This window comes from Thunnus albacares, chromosome 12 (assembly GCF_914725855.1).
Source record: "Thunnus albacares chromosome 12, fThuAlb1.1, whole genome shotgun sequence".
Taxonomy (NCBI): domain Eukaryota; kingdom Metazoa; phylum Chordata; class Actinopteri; order Scombriformes; family Scombridae; genus Thunnus; species Thunnus albacares.
In genome coordinates this window covers 28,435,621-28,459,534 of record NC_058117.1, presented here as the reverse complement: position 1 = coordinate 28,459,534, position 23,914 = coordinate 28,435,621, and the positions used below count along the sequence as shown (strand labels likewise).

General features: G+C 38.8%; 1 protein-coding gene across 2 annotated transcripts in view; it reads right to left on the bottom strand.

Annotated features, from left to right (window-relative positions):
- LOC122993643 (solute carrier organic anion transporter family member 5A1-like) overlaps positions 1-23,914 on the bottom strand; it is a 51,231-nt gene that overhangs the window by 8,638 nt on the left and 18,679 nt on the right. For both annotated transcript variants that reach the window (XM_044367981.1, XM_044367982.1), the window contains exons 3-9: positions 16,825-16,957; positions 15,197-15,417; positions 12,733-12,897; positions 7,885-8,083; positions 3,922-4,081; positions 2,330-2,574; positions 564-628 (exon numbers count right to left, since the gene is read on the bottom strand). In XM_044367981.1, the coding sequence (XP_044223916.1) occupies positions 564-628; positions 2,330-2,574; positions 3,922-4,081; positions 7,885-8,083; positions 12,733-12,897; positions 15,197-15,417; positions 16,825-16,957 (1,188 nt within the window). The remainder of the gene's footprint in view (positions 1-563; positions 629-2,329; positions 2,575-3,921; positions 4,082-7,884; positions 8,084-12,732; positions 12,898-15,196; positions 15,418-16,824; positions 16,958-23,914) is intronic.

Genomic DNA, 23,914 nt, shown 5'->3' with positions numbered 1-23,914 from the left:
TGACTTATTAAGCTCTTAGTAGAGGCCAAGCTCCAAAAAAAAAAAAAAAACAACAACACTGCATCCTACAATTCCCATAATGCAAAAAAACATATCTTCCATTTCCCTCCCTGCCTGGTTAGTGCCCACGTCTCTCGAACTCCTCGCCCACAGTTTTCTGACTAATTCACACTGACAGCAGCTTTCTAAACGTCTGATATCTAAAATCGAATTTGCCTCTTTTACTCCTTTATTCAACAGTGATGTTGGGCATTAAAGACAACATCTCATTTGCTCACTAACGCTAAATCAGCCTGTTGGTCAGCAGTTACAGAATGTGCGGTCCATTAACAGTCGATGCATTTAGCTGACGCTCTTCTCCTGCGTACAGCTTTAAAGACCGACACTGATCTCCCCAGAGAAGACTGTTGGTACTATAATGTACCTTTTATTTCTGACCTTTTTCACACTTAATAAACACATCTAGCAAAGATAAGGAGGACTGAAATCCTGTGTCACCAGTTTTAGGTAATAAATAAAAAAGGAAGTAAACTTTTCTTTGGTCCTGTAGTGTTTCTACTCACCGAGAGTCCTGAGGAGAACAAACTGCATTCCCAGAGCGAACGGCCGCTCCTGCTCCGCGACAGACCTGCAACAAACAAACACATTAATGGAGGTTAATGTGAACCAAATATAATAACTGTTACTCGTTTTTTTGAACTGCATGCAGATGGATGGGCTTCACCACAAGTGTGATGTGGAAACTTGAAGCCTCCAGAGCACAAACACTGAGAATGGACTCTACAGTGAAGTAGGAGACATCTGGTGTCCAGCGGTTAAATGTCTGAGATTAAATATATTTTTTTTAATAAGGTGAGAAGGAGTATATGTATTTTAAAGGAGTTTTAACAAGGTAACTGCACATTTTTTGTAGACAAAACATGCCAGACACGATTTATTATTGCAAGAAGAGGATTTTTATATTTGCTTAAACATGTCTGGAGGGAAGCTTTAATGTTAAACTGACTTTAAAATTACATATTTGTACATTAGAACAAGTGAAAATTGAAGCCTAGGAGAGAAAATGACTTGAAGCTTTCCATAAAAATAGGAAGTTTTACATCATATTGCATTAACAACACAGTAAATACAAGTGATAATTATGTACAGGATGATAAATTGTCCAATCGGTTCAGCAGCTTCATCAATCTGTTCAAGAACTGAAAACATCACTTAGAAATGAACAAGGGGTCAAATTACGGTTGTTTATCCAACACACTTGGTGGTAGTAATATTGAGATCTAAGTCGCAGTTAAAAAGGTAGAAAATGCTCCTTTGAGTAAAAGTTCTGATTTTAATATCTTAAGTTAAAGTACAGAAGCATTAGTTGCAAAATTTGACTTAAAGTATGAAAAGTAAAAGTACTTCCTATGCAAAATAGCCCCTTCAGTGTTATACTTCAAAGTACTTCAAGTTTTTACACTGATCAACAAAGACCCTTCGTTGTCAAGGTGAAAACAGATCTCTATATCAATTATAAATATATAATATATCATCTGTTTCACACATTAAAACTAGATCTGAAAAAGTTACTAGTGACTTGAGCAGTGAAACAAATGTAGTGGGGTAGAAAGTACAACATTTCCCTCTGAAAGTAGTTAAGTTGAAGTATAAAGTAGCATAAAATGAAAATACTTGAGTAAAGTACCTAAAAATTGTACTTAAGTAATATTTGAGAAACATACTTTGTTACATTCCAACACTGTCAATTTACCAGAATTCAACAAGAAAGAAATCCACAACTTGCAAACAAGGATTTAAAGCAAAAATTAGCTGCACTGTGCAAATATCCCTCACATATCGACTCCTGTGAGACATATCGCCTGTTTTCGGCTGTTTTCACAGTTACTGCTGAAGTCTGAAGCTGAATGATACCAGCACGGAGCTTCTGCAGATACCACAGAGTTAAATCTAATTTACTTTAACATTTAAAGCCCCTACGAGATTTAAACAATAAAAATAAGGGGCCAAAAGCAACTAATGAACAACTGCACCAATTTTCAGCAAGATTGTCTAATTTTTCTTTAAAATAAACTTTAAGCTTTAAGACCAACTATAGATACGTTTCAGACAGATTTTTTGGACAGATCGGACAAATGATGCAGTAAAGTCAATATACGGAGTATACGGAGTCAGTCAGTAATATCTGGTAATGTTTATGTTTAAATTCAGACCTCATGAAATCTAAAGTTAAGACAGTTGTTTGATATTCTGCGTCTATTTCATTCCAATAATATCACAGCAACCCTACCAGTGAGCTGTTTGAGTAAAACCAGTTGTATTTACGTACCTGAGGGTGACGATGATGGCGGAGGGCTGAGCGCAGGCGGTGATGAGCGTGACGATAAAGAGGAAGATGAGGAAGGGGATGAGGGTGCTGCAGGTGCGGTCACACTTCCCTGACACCGCGTAGCCGTTCTCGTTCAGGTAGGTCTTGACGATGACGAGCTGCAGCTGGTTGCTGCCCTGACCGCTGGACGACGGCGTGATGACCTGCCGGCTCTGAACGCAGGCGCAGTCCGAGTAGTTGCGAATCTGGAAAGTAGGAATATGTATTTAGGAGTTTTTAGGCACTTTGACTTCAACTACATATTATTTTATTATTTATTATTATATTATTAGAGTAACTTCTGTAAACAAGAGAGACCATCATTAAGAACAGTTCCAGCCTCCACACTTAAATTCTTACTTGTATTAAGTGACACTTTAATACATTTTTTAAATCTTTGGGACTTGAAATCCATTTTTACAAATCCTGTGGTCCAATTTTACAATCTTACATTTCATCAAATGGGGACATATCATGCGTTTTGTGGTTTTCTGTTATTTATATACTGTTATGATGTCAGATATCTACGCTAAACATGGTCAAAGTTCCAAGACTTGAGGTTAGCATATGTAAAATGTTGCCTGTGAGTCAAAATCCAGGGCTTCAGCCTGCTCTGAACGCTTCATTGACATTTTTTTCTACCTGATGAGTTAACTTCTTCTCGTCAAGCATGCCCATCAACAGCCATCCATACGAATGTATTTGAAAAGTTGATATTTAGAGTAAAAACCGACAAAAACTAGTGAAATCCCACTGCGACAGTTTGTTTCATAGTTTGTTGACGTAGCCTCCTGAGCCGCATGGAAGTCGGCCGAGACGCAGCTTCCTGAAGCTGACCAATCAGAACGGAGTGGGCTCATCGGGAGGAGGGTTTTTAAAGAGACGGGAGCTAAAACAGCCTGTTTCAGACAGAGGCTGAACTGAGGGGCTGCATGAAGAGCCAGAACTCTCTGGAATTCACCAAGTACAACTTCGAAGTCGTCATCTTCTTTAATAACAATTAAAACACATTTTAAAAAATATATTTTATCTAAATAAAGGATTTTGTGTGACTGGGTATGTATTACACCTCTTACACATTTAAAGTGTTCAAATTTTTGTTTTGATTATTTTTTCTTTTTCTCTTGTTTTTTGCGATACACGTTTCTTTGTCTATTTGATGTTTTATTGTTTTATGACTCAGTATGTTTTTATGACTTGTTGAAATGAAGAGGAGGACTTTGTATAAGCCCTCTGGGCTTCCTTCCTCTCCTGCACAATTTAATATAAGTTTTTACTGTGTAATATTTTTATTGTAACCTTTGTGCAAATTTAAAAAAAAAAAACTGTAAATAATACAAAGATATTCCAGTAGTGGCCTATACTAAAAATATAGACCTAGAAATGTGCGTGATATGTCCCCTTTAAAACCTTCAAAAGTAAATAATTAGTTGACAAACATGTACAAAAATACTAGACGTTTAAAAGCTTGATATCCTGCACTTTTCAGTTTTAGCACTTTAAATTTCATTTAAAAACATCAACAACTATGTTTACTTGTCCAGGTCTCTTACCCCGGTGCTGTCGTTGGACACGCTGTTGCAGCCAGCCAGGCAGGGGTTAAAGTAAGTGATGCCATCAGAGCCGCATACTGGAGCATACTCGTGGATTTTACAACCACAGTTCACGTTACAACCTCCGGTCAGGTTCCTCTGGGTCATGGTGAGAGTCGGCCTGGCGAGAGAGAAAACAAACAAAACATACACAAAAGTTCTTTAGACTTTGCATTTTTAAAACTTTTTTTTAGAGTCACAAAGTGTAAAAGATGGACAACTGTGTTCGAAAACATCCAGTTCTTTAATAAAAAAGTCAAAAAGCTATAAGCCTAACGCAAAGAGACAAGTCAACTGCAACTCCCATGGTGCATTTCTTCACAGAGCTTTAACTCTTGTGTATTTCACTAACTGTGATCTGAAGCTGAAGATCACACTTCCTGATAAACCTGATAAAACATTTAGCAGTTTGATCACTTTCAGATTGTTTTGGTTCAGTTTTGGATGGATCTTCTCCACAGTAACTGAGGCTCATGGGTATTCATAACCACTCGCCATGACAAACTGACAGAATAAACATAATTTATCTCAGAAAACAAGTTGAAGAATTAACACTGATGCCAACACATAAACCTGAAGGATTCTTAAATGATCTCCTTCCAACAGTTACATGTGAATGTAAAGCTATTGTGTGAAAACATGTCAAAACCTGGAAATCAAATTAATAGTATTGTTTGGTATTTAGTAATGTTTAGTCGTTTCTTGTGTGCAATGATTAGATTATATTATTATATTGTCACCTTAACAATATTCAGAATGTTTGTTTGCAGCAGTGTTTATTTTAAATAACGTCATGAACTGAAGTGCATATGAGTAGGATACATTATCTGGAGTGTCACTTGAACACTGCCGTCCCTGTAGCTACACTGATAGCTAAAAAACAATATTAATGAACTGCAGTGGTAAAGAGGGAAGATAAAGCTATCTTGAAATGTGAAAGATAAAGTAAAGTGATGGATGAAGAAAGCAAAGATAGAATGAGAAGAAGAAGAGTGGAAACACGCCGGTGCAGTATATATCAAATGTTAAGGTAAATATAAATAAATGTAAATATAAGAGCTTCAATGCTGTATTTTATGCATGTTAATAAAGGATGTAAATAAAGGTTCCCCTCAAAGGCTGTTTGGTTATTCAGAAGCCAGTAGATGAGCTATTAGTTTTATACCCACTCAAACAGTCTGTTTTATAGTAGCCCTAAAATAGTGATGCAAAGCCGATGGCTGATAATCAACTTGTGGCTCTGTTTGTTTCTAGTTTTCCTTTCAATAAAGTTAAGCCATAAATAAAGAAACAAGACAGTGAGGACAGAAGGAAGTCAAAGAGACAAGGAGGAGGTGAGCCAGAAGTAAAAGAGATGAACACATAGTGAGCATGCTCACCAGAGACTTCCACTGGCCGACACCGCTAACTTACAGTTTAGCCCTCCGGCTAACTTGAATGGGGAAAAAATGATCCAATCGTGCGGCTCTTCTAGATTTCTAGACAGAAATGTGATCAGACCCAATGGATCAAATTCTGATAGTGAGAGGAGTCATCTCGCTGTGGTTGTGACCCTCAAAAAAATGTATCAGCTGATTTACAGACGTCTCTTTCACAATGTAAGTCTATTGGAAAAAGTCTTTTTGGGCCCAATAGCATCACATGACGTTGTAATTACACAGGTTGGCCGCTATTTCAAATTGTCTTCAAAGCCTGGCGCTGTTCCTGGGGGACTGGTGGAAGGAAGGAGGGAATAAACGAGGACATTAAGGAGAGATGAAAAGAAAAGAATGATGGAGAAAGGAAAAGGATAAGACAGGATATAGAAGGGAAGGGAAGGGAAGGGAAGGGAAGAGATAAATTGAAAAGATAACAAAAAGTGCATTAAGGAGGGCAAGAGGGACAGAAAGAGAGACGGAGAGGGAAATAAAAAAAAAAGACCAGAGGGAGTAACAGAGGAGAGGAAAAAGAGACGGCAGTCAGCCAAAGATCTTCTTGTCCAAGCTGTTCTTGGACGTTTTCCATCGTTGCCATGTAATCGCTCCAAGGGACGCTCCATCCAAAAGAAAACGCCTCCGTTTACTGGCTCGTTATCAGTTATCCCTGCACTGATCTGAACGCTCGCTTCCTCCCTGACATCGGCCACAGATGGGGCAATCAAAACGGCCGCTGACTCTGTCACGTCGGTAAAATGAATTAATACGAGAGAGGCCGAGCTGCAGCCAGCAAACGGCTGCCTCTGATTTAAGCGAAAGTTTTCAAAGACTCCGTTTGCTCCTGGAATTACGACGAGACGTGAGAGGAGCGATAAACGAGGGAGGTATTTATTAACGTAGAGGAGAGAGATGTCTGCTTTTAGACATGTTTACTTAAAGAAAATAAAGTATAAGTGTCAAAATCGAAGTCGGGGACATCTAAGTGTCAAAATTTGATTCTTTCTTTGTGTTAGCCTTGATGACTCCCAGTTCAGTCTCAGTCTGGATGTCACAACATGACAACTCCAATCAGCAGACTTCAGTGAATGATAATGATGAAAGCTTCCATGTATTTATGTCATTTGGGGGTTTTTTGTGCCCAAAGTTTGATTTTGTTCATTTCACATCTACCACATCATTTTTAAGTGTTCCACAGATTGAGCGCTGCACTCCCAAAACACTGTTGGACTCTTAAAAAAAGGATTAAAATCGATTCAGCACAACCAGAGGTATCATATTTTTTATTCCACACATTCTCCCTTGTCAAAAACCTACATTACCCACAATGCAATTCAACTTAATTCACTCAACTGCACAGAGACTGGTGTGTTATGCTCTCTGCAACACCTGAAAAGTGGAGTTCAAGTAAGATTATTTTATGTTCTAGGATAGGGCCGGCATATTGCAATATTTTTGACATTATCTCCATTGAATTTCTCAATAAAACCCTGAAATATTCTGGTGTACAGATGATCAAAAATGGCTTATTCTGCATACTTTAAATGGTGTCAAACAGGTCTCAAAAGAGAACAGCAGTACTTTCCCTGTTGCAGACATTAAAACAGCCCATTTGATGAGCTTTTTTGGGGTCTTGCTCTCCTAATGATTTATTTTTTTATGTTGTCATATTGGTTCCCAAATATGTTGGTGTTAGCATGTTTTCATATAACAGATTAGCAAAAATATTTTTTGTGGGAGAAGCACAAGCAGCTCCTCCCACGGAGAAGACACACTTTAAAATACAAGGACGTCGCCTTGGACAGGATATAAATTACAGGAGACAGGAGACCAAAAAACAGTAGGTACTTTCTGCTGTAATTATTACTGTCTGGTCCAAATGCAAAAAAGTATCGAGGTTGAAAACCCATCCCTATTCACAACCTTGAGATTAATAAATTGGATGTTGCCTTTGTTTGGGGGTTTCAGAGAGGACATCCATCAGGTTACAACATAACAAGCATGAGCAGAGATGGAGAATGAGACAGAGAAAAGAGAAAGAGAGGGAAAAACAGACTATTTATGATTGAAATGATGTTACAACGGTCACCATGGCTATTTCTCTCTTACCGTTTCATCTAAACCTGACCTCTCCTCAAGCTTCTTTCATAATTTTGTTTTTCTCTCTGTGGATGTTTTTTTTTGTCCACTTATATTGTACCTCTCTGTGCTTGTTTTCCCCTCGGTCTTTATCTCTGCATTGGCTCTCTCGTTTATCCTTCGAGTGTGTTTGGCTGTCTCTCTCCATCCTCCACAATCACATCACTGTGGAAACCGCATGCCGACCACACAACACCCAGTGTAAATTTTCAATTCAGATTAGACACAAAACAGACACCTCGACACTGCGCTGACGTGGTTCTTCCCCCGTCAGCAGTGATGCGTGACAACCCACCAATTCCCCGAAACTGTTCCCTCCCAGTCACCCCCCCCCCCACACCTCTCCCTCCCTCCCTCCCTCCACGCTCCTCACCCGGTGGTGTAAGGGATGTTAATTCCTCCGAGGTTGATGCTCTCACAGCCCACGATGAACAGCGTGGAGAAGCAGAGCAGGGAGACTCCGCTGCAGATCATGGCCAGCTTGGCCGACTCACGAGCTCCCAGTTTCAGCTTCTTAATGATGTAGCCGCCCAGGACGATGCCCACGCCGGCGCTGGGCACGATGATCACACCTGGGAGGGGAGGAAGAGGCACATATTAAATATTCAGACACCTCTCTGCTTGCTGAACTAACACATAGTTTTTATTCATAGCTTGTTACAGTAAGTCCAGCAAGCTAACCCTCCCATCTAGCAAAACTTGGGTACAAGAGTGTTGTTTTAAGATCAACAGATATCCTTAAAACGACAAGACGAGTCCTAAAGAAAACGGTGCTATCGCAACAGCAGCCGCCTCCGGGCAGCCTTGCATTACCATGACAGCACACATTTTTTAGTGTGGGTGGCCCCAAAGGCAGTGGAGCCTCTAACCCAGGCGGTGTTTGTGCCTCGCCAGTAGATGTTAGATAATGTTGTGTCCTGTCCTGTGCAGCGTTTTTTCCTGTGTTGTTCAGTGTTTTCTAACCATTATCCATCAAGTTTAACCAGAATTACAGAAAAAAAAACAGTTCTAGTGAATTAATTTCCCTCAGTTTTTGGACTCGCTGCTTATTTTCTTATATTCTAAATGAGAACATGATACGTGGTGAATTTGGTACACTGCGATGCTTTGTCACGCACCACGCAGTTATAAAAGCAGCTGTCCCTCGGTAAAAGACATTAAAACATCGGGAAGATGTAATTTTCTGCCAATAAAACCTTGCCTGTGCCTTGAGATTTGTGTCTGCTCTATGAGAAAACACAATGACGAGAGGAAAGGTTTTTCTCTGTGTGCTTCTTCCCCCCTTTCACAAGGCTGCTTTTCCCGACATTAACAGTGTTTTTGTGTGTGTGTGTGTGTGTGTGTGTGTGTGATAAATCATTACTTTCAGTCCAATGGTTCACATAATCTGTTAATTTATCAGTCACATTTTGGGTGTGTTTTTGTGATGTTTGGGCAGATTATAGAGAAAACAGGTATGCATCATCACTCTAATGGTGCAGTCACAGTGACATTCGCTTCCCAGTCATGTCTATGTGGAACGAGACAAGACACGTTCGCTGGCGGTCGCAAATTGACCTGCTGAGTTCAATCTGACTGAACGTCGCCTCCCTACAAGGTGAGGTTCTCCAATAGAGAGAATTGGGGAAATATTGTTTGTTTGTTTTCTTGTCTTATAACTGCATAGATAAGTAATGCCAGCAGCAGAGATGAAGAGACACTGATTGGAACATTTCTGCCTCTGTTTCATTAATATTTTTGTTAATAAATGCCTATTGACCTGCTTCTCCAACATCTCCTTTAAATCTTCCCGTGTGTCGAGCGACATATTTTGCCTTTATATGGGGAGGCGGCACTATAAATAAATTCAGGAAGTTGTGGGCTAAATGGGCAGCAACAGATCTGTCATTCCAGGAAATGGACGGACTGAGTAAAGCCTGTCTGGTCAAAACAGATGAAAATCTGATGAGACAGACGCGTCGTTAAACACGGCCAGCGCTCATCTCCCTTTCATGAAGTGAAAATTATGCAAAAAAAAGACTGACTCACAGGCTCCGCTTGGCCTCCCGCCTTTTGGTGCATGATAGTCCAATTGGACAAGACTCTAAACAAGCAAGGACACAAAATTATTACACTATAACACTAACAACCACTGGCAGCTGAGTGCTAGCGCCTTGCTCTACCCACTCACGCTCCGGAGAAGACGGCAGCGGATACCCGAGCCGGGGTTCTGGGACCTTGAGCAGGTTTCCCAGGGCTCCCAAGCAAAACGAGGAACTATTTGATTTCACTCACAAGAAGCTGGCATACTATGATAATGTGTATGACTGGCAGTTTTTATCACAGGCTTCACAGCCCACTCCACCCACAGCTGAGACAGTTATGCAATCCAACACTATAAAAAAAAAAACAATGTACAGGATAGATTCACAATTTTTTCAAATCTGTCCTAAAACAACAGTCAGGTGTCCAAATGAACACTGACACATGGTTTTTCCCTTCATAATGTGTTTTCTTCTTCAGTTTATCTAAAGCTTCAAATCAAGTCATTATATTTCTAAGTTAAAGTCTTTTTAGTGCCAAATTCACTGTTTTTGTTACGATTGTTCCACTGAGGCTCAACAGGAAAACATTGTCGAGACACAAAGAGAGGATTTTTTTATAAAAAGACTAACTGTGGAAGATACTTTATGTGACTAACAGAGACGGCCGAAGCCTCATATTACTTTAGATAAACTTTCTCAAAACAAGGACTGTGGATTTTGTCTCCCATCATTTACATTGTAAGTGCATTTGGACGAGTCTTCTAATGGACACCTTACTATTATTTTAAGACAGACTTGAAAAATTGTGAACTTATCATTTAAAGGTTTCCAAAACTAATATAAATGAAGATGCAGTGAGATAAATTTAGTTTGTGAAGTGTTTAAAAACAATAACAGCCTTCTGTGTGGAAAGTTCAGATGACTTAAGGTTCCTTGCAAGTGTGACTAATAATATGTAATATTGTTTGACACCAGCAATCAACATCTTTTTCAAAAGATAAATGTGTTATGTTGTAATAAAACTATTCAAAATTGCATGAAGCACAAATCTGTCATTACGAGCCGCCAAAAACAAAGCAGTGTGAAAGTCACATCATGTGTGTGAAATTCTCAAATAAAAAACTGACAGTTTTTAAAAAATACTCAGTTGCAAAACACAAATGTCCATGACTGTTCTGGATGATGTGTTATCATTTTGACATGTTAGAAATACATTATTTAATCAAAAGCAGCTGGACTTGCTGTTTTTGTTTACTGTTTTTAGGTCAAGACACCGTATGACCTGGATGACAGCAACTCTACAGTCAGACTTTTTTTTTTTTTCCAAATGAAAGCTAACTGTTCAGGACGGTTGGCCAGTTGAAAAAAAAAGCATCTATCTATCTGTAAACATGTCCATCAAACCGTTAGAGAAAAGCAAAGACATCACGTAAAACCTTCCAAATGTGGAAGTATACCAAAATAACCACCGTCACTAAAAGAGGCCTTCATGTCAGAGCAGAGCCTCTTATTCCTCTCAGCTTGTTGACTTATCAGCCACAACAGTGGGAGGCTCTGAGAGACTCTTTATCTTTAAGATATGACGCTGGAGGGCGGAAGGTTTGTTTTACACAATGCTATCCTCGTCTAAGGTTGATCTTAGACTTTACTTCTTGGACATTATTTCTTTTTGTTTCTTTGTTTCCTTTGTAAAGCGTCTTTAAGTATCCTGAAAAGTGCTATATAAGTTTGATATACGTATTGTAAGTATTCTTATTATTATTATAATCTTTTGACTTGTAATACACATAGATGAGCTTGTCAATAGAATGATTAGTGTGTTAAAGAAGTGAGGCTCTGTGAGGCTGTTATACTCATATGTCCAAAAATATACTCTTATTATCATTATTATTATTATTATTATTATTATTATTATTTATAATTATTTAGCAGACGCTTTTATCCAAAGCAACGTACATCTGAAACTGATACAAGTTGTTCTTTAAAATAAGCTCTGCCACTTCACTGACCGCTGGTTATTGTGTACTAATCATAGACTGTATAAAAATAGGTACTAATATTTTAGGAATAGTGTAAACTCTAGTGCAGTGCAACACAGACAAGAACAAAACTTATTACATTACATTGCAAACAAAGAACTTTGTCATCTGTATGCAGCTCTACAAATAAAATCATCCATACAAAAGATTTCCTTCCTGAAACGCAGCTCAAGATTCTTACAATCATTCATCCAGAAAAACTCATCAGCAATTAAGAACATTTTACCAAATAGTTCCCCCTTAAATCATCATATAATGAGCATCAAACATAAAATAGACTTTGTCTTCAGTCTCACGTAAATCACACAGCAAACAGAGGTTGATGCTAGAAAGTAGCTTGATTTGATTATGTTTTATAAATTAAAAAGGTACCAAAAAATGTGTCTGTGTTTGTGTTGGATGCATCTGCCTGCTCACATACACCTACAGCGTGTGTGTCCAGGCAGCCATACTTGTCTTCACGTATCACCATGTATGTATGCATTTAATCTATTGACCTGCTCTTGTTTAAACATGCATGTGCCTTAGCGTGTGATTGTGAGTGTATGTAGAGCATATGTGTGTGTGTGTGTGTGTGTAACACCCTCAATGTTCCAGCTCTGTGTCCCAGGTGCCCCCTTCATTTGAAGACCAGCAGTTTCTTTATTATTAATGTGTTGGCTTGCAGCTCTGGGTCGACTGCCTCTGCTGCTCTGCTTTTAAATAAAACCAGCAGAGCAGAGCTGAACTGGCAGAAATTAAAGTTGTGGGTGTTGTATGAATATTCTGTCTGTCTGCATCCTGTCTGTGCTGCTATAAAGACATTATAAAGGGAAGTTCAGTAGAGAAGGCAGCGAACCGTTTCAGATTTAAGATGCTGAAAATGTGAGAGTTTTATAAATAAAAATGGGCCTGTTTTTGAAATAAGACTAGACTTGGAAAACTTGAATCCTGTTTGGTTTTATGAAAATCATCATAAAATCATGGTCATTTGACAATTTAACTGAGACGTCAGAGGGTGGTAGCCTAAATCTGTCTTAACCTCAGTAAGTGTGGGAATGAAGACTACAGTAGGAAGAACAACCAGGCATCAGTTGTTCAGATGGACTCATATCAGAGATCCAGGAAACATTTACGTCTTCAGTGTTAAAGTACAGCGTGATGTGTGATTCAGCTCACCGGTGTAGATGCTGGCGTTGGAAGCCGGGATGCCGAACTGAGACTCGATGAACTTGGGGATGAAGGTGATGAAAGCGGTGACGATGGCGCTTTCGGCCGTGTAGGACAGACTGACGAACAAGAAGGTCACATTGCTGAGGATCCTCACTGCGGCCTTGGGCAGGTCTGGGGGAAGAAGAGCGAACAGAGAGGAGAGTTTCATTTTGAGTTTGTTTTGAACCCATTTATGCATGGAGAAGTAGTTATATGTTCCAAATAGCACAGTTAACTCGGCAGCCACACATTTCTCTGTTCTGTATTTCTCTGTTTTTTGTCTTCAGGTTAGGCTAATCTATTGTTGCTAACTTTGGAGCTAACTCCCTAAGACGTGAGCTAACAACAGACGCGACTTTTTATCACTTATTAATTGACACACTGTAGTCTGTACTGTACATTTACTGCCAGACTGACAACTTACTACTAACCTTTTCCTCTGCCCCGCTCACATCCACCGTCACTTCTCTGCCCCTCGCTTTTTCCCGCTCGCTACGCAAACATACTCCTTAACGGAGCCACGCTACCAGTGGTTTCCCAGGCAACGACACGGAGGTTGACTCACGTACCGGAACAGCGCTGCACAGAGACTCCCAAACGCTATCGATAAAAATTTAATATCAATTTTTTATTTTATTATTTTATTTTTTTGGCCTGGCCGGGGTTCTCGTTGTGTCATTATGGAGAAATACAGATTCAGTGAACGTTCAATACGTTCAGTAAACGTTGAGTACAGTTAGACCGTTTCCATTAAGTTGGGCGAGTTCAAAGTTGTGAAAACAACGGGGGTGTTTTGAATAAACCCCGTTGTTTTCACAGTTAATTTGTCAGTCTGTCCCTCCCGCCGCAGGAAATAATGGATTACTCCTGGAAAGCTATTGATGTAGCACTTTTCTCCTTATGAAAATAACACGGAGATTATTCGACCAATGAGAATTTAGTCGGACTAGAGCATATCGACCAACTAATCGACCAGTCGACCAGCAGACTACAGCCCTAATCACTACTACTACTAATTAATTTGTCAAGCACACATTTGTCATTTCTAGTAGACGTTGCAAGTGTGTGTGATGTGCCACTATGTGCAACTTTGTATTATGTGTCCTGTGTGTTTTTTGCTTTGTACTGTTTGTTATTGTTCTGTTATATGTTTTAATTGTGACCTGCCGAAGGACTGCAGATGCAAATTAGCTGTAAGCTAACTCTGGTACAGTACATCAAATAATAACATCTATGTTTAATACTGCACATGGTCCCTTACAAATAAAATACATAAATAAATAAATATAACGGCAAAACTTGGAAACAAAGTGGATTTGTGGATGGTACGTAATCAGGGTTGCAACTAACAATTTCAATATTAATTAATCTACTGATTATTTTTCTCTGACATATCAGAAAACTGAGAAATTGTCCAATGTAACATCTTATTTTGTCCAACAAACACCCACATTTTCCCAGAAATTTTCAATTTATTATAATGGAAGACCTTTGAGTACCTGGAACCATCAAATGTTTGTCATTTTTGCTTAAAAATTACTCGATTGTCAAAGTAGATCAACTAATATCAGCTAATTGGTTAACCAACTTTGCACTATCATTGCAGCTCTAGATGTAATTAACTAATTAGAAAAAACATAAACGCAATTGAAATTTTACATTTTCCAAATTAAACAGAATAATTAAAATTACATAAGATATTAAAACATAAAATAATAATTTAAGGGCAAAAGACAAGACATAGAGCAGAACCTACAGACAGTGATGTTAATTAGGTTTATTCATTTAAATTGAAGGGTTTCACACTTTCTGTTGTAGTGAAGTGAAATAAAGACACTGATGATGTCTCTGGGTGAAATGTGATGTTTTGTATGTTTTTTTATAGTCATTGTTTTTGATAAACATTTGTGAGCATGTTTTCAGATACTAATGTGTTTTCCTGAGTGTGTACTAGTCCAAGAAGAGTTAATTCATGACTCTTCCTTCTTGCTTCAATAATAAATAATTAGATAATAGATGATAAATTTGGTAAAATGCTAAAAGAAAATTAAAAAATAAGAGTACAGATATTTTGATCTATATTTATTACTCTTTTTTGCATCCAACACTTTCTTGTTTCTGTGGTGACGGGAGGTATTTTTGGACAGTTCTGTTATTTTTCCTTATTTAAAAACCATTAATAACTATCAACTGCTGATAAACTGACACTATTAGAGTGCAAACTGCAGCATCGCTCTCATACTCTGTTTACAGTTCGTGATCAAACTGCTCAAATTGTATTTATTACCCAAATAAGAAACCAAATGTAAAAAATTCTTCTACCCAATCCGATGAGAGCAGAGAGCTACAACTCCAGGAAACCTTCAGTTTAGAGTTGACATCATCATGACATCAGCAGCCCCAGAACTTTACGGAAACCCCCGTCTGATACCTTTGATGTCCTTGCCGAAGCCCATGGACGAGGTGACCGCCTGGCTCTTGTTGTTGTTGCTCTTCTCCTTGAGGACGTCGTCGTCGCTGGAGAGGTCGTCCAGGCTCAGCTTTTTCCTCCTCTTCTTCTTCTTGTGTCGGGGCGGCAGCTTCTTGGGGAAGGTGAACATGGGGAAGATGACCAGCAGCATGGCCACGGCACACAGCAGGAACCCACTCCACCTAGACAGACGAGGAGGTTTAAAATTAAATATTTAAAATACAGGAACGTGATTAAGTTTTCATCAAAGAGAGGTGAATTCAGGTGAGCCAGTCGGGGATGAGAAACTCGCTTGATGCTATCAGAGACTGTCAGTCTGGACTTGGTATCATTTTATATCCGTGTCTCATTATTGTGCACATAAATAAATAAAGAAAACCTGTAGTCTGGCTTCACTGGTACACTCATCTGTCCTCGTCCTGCTATCATCACCTTTAATTCATGCAGGAAGCCAGTGGCTGTGAGCTAGTGAGTCACTGGTTGTGCTGTCATTTTAGAAGATCATCACTGGGAGCTGTAAGTTGATGACTAACTGCTTTTCACACACGCCAACAGATCTTCAGATGGATATCAGATGTGTACAAAAATGTGACCCGAAGTCCAAACATGCATCTTATGTCCTCAAAGTGATGCTATATGTGCTCATTGATTCTTCAAATGTGGTTTCTTTTTCCTTATCTTGTCTTTATTCACTTTTATTACACTGTGAAACCAGCTTCTAAAAAAAACAAATCGCAGTTTTAGCTCAGAAATGAGAAGAGCAAAGACTATTCTCATCTTATATTAGAGAGCCCCATTACTTAATGTGGGGGACATGAATGTCTCATGTTATATTGCCATCTGCCACAACTGGGGCTAAGGCATAATATCGCGGAAATTTATCACAGAGCAAATGAATCCTCTAAAAATCAAAAGTTCAGCACCTCTTCCTATAAAGCTGGTTAACAAACCTCAGTGATTTGTGTGTACCAACCAAAATGTGTGTGTTTAAGTCATATCAAGTACTGAAAAGTGTCAAATTTCAAAGAACGGCATAAAACACTTGGCTTGTTTATTCATTGTTTTAAAAAATAAAATAAAATCTTTATCTTAATTTGTGCACTTTTCTAACTTAAATAACTATCCTGTCTGTGGCCCTCAATCCCAAGCTGATTGTTTCCTACTGAAGATGTAAATCTTTAAAAAATGTCACACAAATGTATAGTTTAATCTTTCAGAAAGGCTCAGTATTTACCTAAACCAGCTGACCACTGTAGTTTTCAACAAATGTTACTGAAACAGGAGGGAAAAGTGCTTTTATGGGGGACTATTTTCATATTTGGAAGATTGTGGGATTGAGTTAAACTACAGTGTGTGTGTTCATGATAATAAAGGAATATGTCAGAGCAACAGTGTGGCACACTGATGTGTTTTTAAAAGTTATATGTTTATATTCTTCAAACTAAGGTACTGAAAAATGTATTGTTTTAGTATTAGTAGTGAAATACATGTGATAAATGGGCACTGATGAAGACTACTTTTAAACAACACCCCAGACTATCTTCAACACACGTATCGTACATTTCTATCAGGACCCTGATTGGTCTCACCAGTTGCCGATGAAGCGGGGGTCGCTCTGGTCGATGTTGACAACGGTCTTGGGGTCCACGTAGAAACCGATTAGGACTCCTCCCAGCAGGTAACCAGCCGCCGGGCCCAGTGCTCCCATCACGTACATGATGGCTGAGGAGGAGGAGGAGAAGAGAAAAGAATAGGACTCATTTTAAAGTTGCAATAATCCATATTTGGCCACCAAGGGGCATAAAAAGATCAAAACAAACTGAGACACAAAGCACCCACATATTACTGTCGTATAAGTGCATACAGTTAAAGAATTGCCTTCTTCCACATCCAGCAGCCAAACAGCAACGTTATCAAGCCACTGGAATAGTGTTTATGTCCACCTGGTGGATGTTAAGTCACATTCACTCTGCTTGTAGCTCTGCTTTGGTCTCCACCAACTCTTGAGAAGAATATCTGTCACGTTAGCTTCTAAATGTTCCAGTTTCTTCAGCAGCTAGTCTCTAATTTTGTCTGACTGCTGTTTGGAGCTGGTCAGGAAGTATAATGTAGGTTTAATAAAGCTGCTGCTGCTGGAAACGGAGCTGTCGAGCGTGCCGACACCGAACCATACAGTAAATTAACTGTAAAACCAAACCTACAAGCTAAAAAGCTCTGTAGAGCTACAGACGTGGGTGATATTTCTGTGATTTCTGCACCGTGAGGGACGCTTTCTCATTACAGAGTGATTTCTTTCAATGTTAACATGAAAATATTCCACAACAACAACAACAACATGCCACGTATACAATGATTAGAGTCAAGCAGAGACATCGGCTTGAAACTAATAATTCAATAAATAGAATAAGACGGAAAATACAACAAAAACAATACAGATCTTATCATAAATTGAAACTTTAATGTAATAAAGTCTAATAAAAGACCATCTTAACTCACTCTATTTCACCAGTCACTTGATTACTTAGACAGATAATAAGCCATTTCCAGAGCTAAAATAGACTGTTACGTTTTCCACCATAAATCAGTGTTTTTATATTGTCCTGCCTTTTTCCTCCACAGACTGAAAAGAAAAACACTGCTACTCCACATTTTAAGCCTCCTGTGCTATCCGGATCACTTCTCTGGACTCGCCTGATCTTATGCACATGATTTTAGCAACATTTGTCTGACAAAAACCACTGTATGTCAACTTCTGTGTCAAAGTTATTCAAGTATGCAAACTCAGTGACATTTGCTTAACTTTAACCCTTATGTAACACTTCAAATCAAACTAATCTAGCATTAAGAGCGGGGTACAAAAGGCCGTGTGTTTGGGTCATGTGTGCAGATCATATGACTGTGAAATAAGGGGCCTGCTTGAGGCTGAGAATAAGATTTCTCCAATTAGAGGGTATTAATATATTAAATTCCTTGGCTGGAGTTGAAAGCAAAACACAAAAATCCAGTGGCGTGACTTAAAAAATCCAGGCTGGGCCAGGCACTGGACCAGACCGAATGTTATCTAACTGTCAGAGTCCTGGGAACTTACTGGGAGCTCTGGGTTCATGTCAGTAGTAGCTTAAAAGACACTTTATGTAGAATTTTTAATTACCAATGCTGTTCCTTCAAAATAAAAAGACAACTTGCTAGTGATGTAACAACAACTATCATTGCTGACTGTGAGGACTAAATTAAAATCTAATAATCTGTTGTTTATGTAAAATGTTTCTTTATATATTTATATTTATATATTATATACTGTTTAACACAAGTCAAGGGAGTGTCATCTAATAGAGAGACATGATAGAGCAAATGTAGGCAACAATCACACATAAAATAATTAGAATATGTTCCACTGTTATCAGACAAAACTGTCTCTTTTTTTGCCTGATCAATCAGTTTTTATTTAGAATTTGTTTGAAATTATTCATTTAGACAAGGTCACTTCTTTATTAAATTTCCCCAAAAATTATCATATTATCATGTTATCTATTGATAACATGATTAGAGCTTCAATAATTCTCTTTATTACTAAATAATCTAATGCTTATTTTACAACAAACTGATTATTCATTATAGAGTATAAAACGTTAGAAAATAGAGAAAAATTCCCATTAATATTTTCTAAAGTGACGTCTTCAAATTGTTTTGTCCAACTAACAGTTTAAAATTCAAAGAAAGGACTTTTATAATGATATTAAACTGAGAAAAGTAGGAAATCATTACATATGAGATGCTGAAAACAGTGAATGATTACCATTTATGCTCAATAACTGACAAACAATCAGAGATGTTTTTGTCAATTTTCTTTCAATTATGTTATAGATCCAGCAATAATTGCACAGAAAAATACATATACGTGATGTAAGATTTTATCCATATTGCCATCCCCTTATGCATGAAAACTATGCTAATATTTTCAGCACCCCTTTCTCCAAGATATTCCAGAAATGCCAGCAGCAGTTTGAACCCTGCAGTTACTCATCTGCTGCGCATCTACAGACACATATTTTCTGAGTCTCCATCTCATCCCTTTCCCTTCCTCTATTACATCATCGGATGGGGATGGCCAGAGCCCGGGATGATAAAGCATAGAGATGGGATTGAGAGCTTCGGCTTTCCAAGGGGGCCCAGCGGCTTCGTGGATAATCCCTTATCTAGCTGGAGAAGAGGGGAAAACCCTCGGTTGGCAGGCTGCCGTGTTACGCAACATGATGCAGACCATCAGCTGGGGGGATAAAAGACGACCAGGCTGCTGTTGGTAAGGCGGGCTGGACTGGAATTTCAGGAGCCAGACAGAGAAAGTGAGAGAAAAGAAAGAAACTAAAAAAACACACACGGAGATGGAGAAAGACGACGAGAGAGACGAAGAGGAGAGATGGCTTAAAGTGCAAGACGGAAGAAAATAGTGAGAGATGTGTTGATCTAAAAAAAACCTTTAGATGACTACAGCAGTAATCAAGGACCAGTAACTCTGACACATGATGGCGCTTCTTTGCAGCTTTTCATCCAAGACTTGGCCTGCGTGTTGAAGTTTAATACTTTGTTGGAACCGACCAAAATGTGTCTGCAGCACTGAGTATCGAAAAGTACTGGAATTTGGCACCAAATGCTGCCAATTTCACTGTATTTTATTTAGGAAATGTTCTTTTAGGGCTGCTTGTGTTAAGACAACATTCAACATTTGGAATTTGGGTTATTTTGTTAAATAAAATAAAGCTTTTATAGAAAATCATATCTGTATATTGGATAAAAAGTATTGTTTTTTTGTTTCAGCAGTGTCTAGTTTCAGGCAAATATCTGAAATTTTGACATAATAAAATGTGAATAAGCAAGAGTTTCCATCAGCTTCCTTTATAATATAATATATTGAATGTGAAAAGTTTACATAATTAATTGAGCCTCAGTATCACTGATACATCTCAGCATTTCATTCCTCTAGAAGCAGCTGAAGCAGGTACCAACAACGTCACAGAGTGTTAAAAAAATATCTTTACATCAGTCTTTGTCATGTCTCCTCTTTTTCCAATCTGCCCACTTTTGCACCTCTGCCAAGTGTAAAAGCTTTAGGCAATATTTCAGCTTTTACACATTTTTAGCTTTTCCACTTTTTTTTTTGGAAAGCGTACCCAGAAAGAGACTGACGGACAATAAAAAGAACAAGAGAAAGAGGTAAAAATTGCTGAGAGAAAGAGAAAAGGAAAGATTTAGGGCAGAAAGAGAAAACGAGGAATAAAAGAAATGGACAGGGATGGAGAGAGAGAGAGCCTGTGTTGAGGCTGCAGTGTTTGTGCTGATGGAGGGAAAACTTTTTAAGCAAACTGGTTTCCAGCCTCGTCGTTCCCCTCTGTCACCGCTCTGTGTTTCAGCCAGTTCACTGAAAGCAGGCCACGACCTCTGATTCCTTCACATCTTTATGCAGTAAAGCCACCGATCCACAGCCTGAGGCCTGTTACAGTCTGATCCTCCGATGTTAGGCTCCTTTTCCCAGAAACTTGTACGGATGGTATATCATGCAGAAATTAAAACTGAAAGAAAGCTACTTATTTCTGTCCTGAGATCGCTTTAAGTGGATGTTAGTAACTGTGGCAGCAGAATAAACTTCTTGATCAACCTCCACTAACAGGAACATGTAGAGATAGACTCATATTGTTTACTATCAAACTCCAATATCTCAGATATGAACTTCACAGTGAAACTTCTTTCTTTGCACTTTGCTGCATTTTGCTTTTATCAATACACCAACTTCTCCACTTCAGTCAAGCTTAGCGATATTTCAGGGGAATAAAAACAGGTGGATGGAAACAAACCTATTGTTAACATGTTGGTGGCACCAAATTTACTCTGTGGACATTGAATTTCTACCACATTTCATGACAATCCACGCAGTAGTTGTTGAGATATTTCATTTTGGACCAATTCGCCATAAAAAGATCCAGGACACAAGCATGACTAAAAATGAGAAAAAGTTTCTGATTAGTTCACTTTTTTTCACTATTTTCTGACATTTTAAAGACAAAATTACTGATCGATTAGTTGAGAATTGTTGGTGATGAAAATAACTGTTATTTGCAGCCCGACAATGAATCATAATGTAAGACAACAACTGTTATGTGTCTAGAAAGCCTCATAAAGATGGAAAGACAAGCATTTCTGAATGTCTTTACCTGGTTCTACAACGTCTACAATGTACTATGAGACACTTCAGGCATTGTGATTGTTGACATTCCTGATCCCAGAAGTCTCTTGGCCAAATCATAGAAGAGCCATAATCACCTAATCAGACATAGCGACCATTTCAAAAGACATAAATGTATTTTGATTCCTGCGTTACTGTCATCCAGTTTGCTGAAGTTACACAGTCTGTTTTGAAACATGTTGTGATTCATGTTTAACTGACTTTTTGTGGTGAGCAGGTAGCTAATTACCCATCTTTCATTTAACTATTTCTTCTTTCAATCTGTACACACAACTGAGAGGCAACTTTCTCATACATACTCATGTTGGTGACTGTCGATTAACTTGTAATAATACCCTAATTTGTCATAATACCCTCAGCAGGGGCAGGTTCCTGCTGCCAAGGTGTTGCGTCACCATTACACACATAATGAGAGCAAAGAGAGTCCTCTCAGGTGTTATTGCTTCACTAAGTTGCGTCTGGCTCTCTACAACCCTGATTACATGAATCTGGACCAGCTGGGCGGGCGACACACATCACACGGCTGTAAAAGAGATTGATGGCAGCTGTAAATTAGAGAAAAAGCGCTGTGAGAGCAGCTGCTGGCGAAACACTGTTAATAAATGTGAAATGTAATTTTTAAATTAATGTTGTTTTATTGAAAGGTTTTCGAGAGCCTCAGAAAGACGTGAACCTCAATCAACAAGCAAAACTCTTAATCAATTTAGCATAAATCAAAAGCATAAATCAGGATTGTAAGTTGCCAAGTTTTATTTCACATTTCATCAGGTCTTTGCCGGGTTGATGGATGGGTTTATTTGTGTCGTACGGCTTTTTACTGCGAAACTGCAGCTGCGTTTTTCCTTTAGGTCCGATCCCACGACAGCAGAAGTAAACACTGAGGGAGGAGACAAACAGAGACGCAGTCAGACAGCTGAGGCCGAGCCGAGCCAGGGCCGGGCCGGGCTGTGCCGGGATGAAAAGGGGGAGACACAATGAAATGTTATGGGGATGATGGCGTTGTCACGGCAACCTGCTGACACAGCACTGTCTGGTTACAACTTCCCAACGGGCTGCTGCATCAGACGCCGTGCCTCCGTGGAATCTGTGAACAGGCTTCCTTCCACTTTCATATTTCTATTTTTCCTGATCCTCCGTCTGTCAGTGTTTAACGTGTCATCGATAGCGACTGCGGGCCAATATTACTGTCAGTAACATCACCTTTCACAACCACTAGCTGAGTGATTAAAGGGATACGCCACTGTTTTTTTTTTTTAGTGCTGCACTTCCATGAAAGTAGGGGACTTATAAGAGAGAGGTTAAATAAAAGATTGGTCAAAACTGAAGCAGCACAGCCTACGATGTCCTGAATCAAGCTCCAAAAACATTTTCCATCATGCAGCTAAATAACATCTCTTCATTGGACCCTCCATGTATGATAAATGGCCTTTAGACTCTACAACCTATGTTTATAATGCAGTCTTTTTCATTAAAAATGTGGAAGTCAGGGGTCATTTTGTCAAATCTAAAGCTCCTAAAGCCACAGAAGACATAGAAGACGTGGCGGGTAAACTGATTACTATGTGTAAAATGCTGAGTTTATACCTCAACTATTCCATCAAATGGAAATATTCAATGTTTTGTGCACACATATTTCCAAATTCAGCCATATTTAGTATCTTGTGGCCCATTATCAACCAAGTAATTTCAGGAACAATGGCCCCAAAGCAACTAAACTATAGGAAGTAAAAGTCCCTTTTGTGCATTGGTGGAAAAAACAAGACTCAAAACTTGAACAACCATCTCCAAAGTGGCATCAATCTGCTGGAGTTTTATGGTTATTTATTTCTGCTGTAGAACACTGGAGACTGTAATGAAACAGTCATTACAGTCTCTTCAGTCATTAAGCTCAAGTTCACTCGTTAGTTCTCTTGATAGCCGTTTACTCTCTGACAGAAGAACTTAATTTAGTCCCTGCTTCCTCCTGTCGAAACACAATCAAGGTTTCTGAACGTTATTGAAATGATTTCTGGCTGAAATTTGGATGTTCACTGTAATTTAAAATAAAGTTTTATGGGATTGAGTAAAGTCTGGCTGCACAACCTGAGTTTACAACCCCACTGATAAAGTTAAAATGAGAATTTTGAAGGACAATGTATCATTAAAAAAAATCTCTATAACAATTATTTTCCTGACACAGAACTGAAAAGTGTAAGCCCTCAGTGATTCAGAACTACCACAAGTCAGAGTTTTAATTAAACAGCCTTGAAAGTGCTAAAAAATGATCCTAAAAACAAACAAAAAAAATGTTAATTTCCTACAACAAAACTTGGCTGAGAGACACCGACAGACAGACAGCGTGAAGCCAGACGGACGCAGAGACAGAACACGGCGTCTATTTTAGCTTGCCAACTGGTTTCAGTACATTTTGAGCACAGTTAGGTGGTCAGTGTCTGATTAGA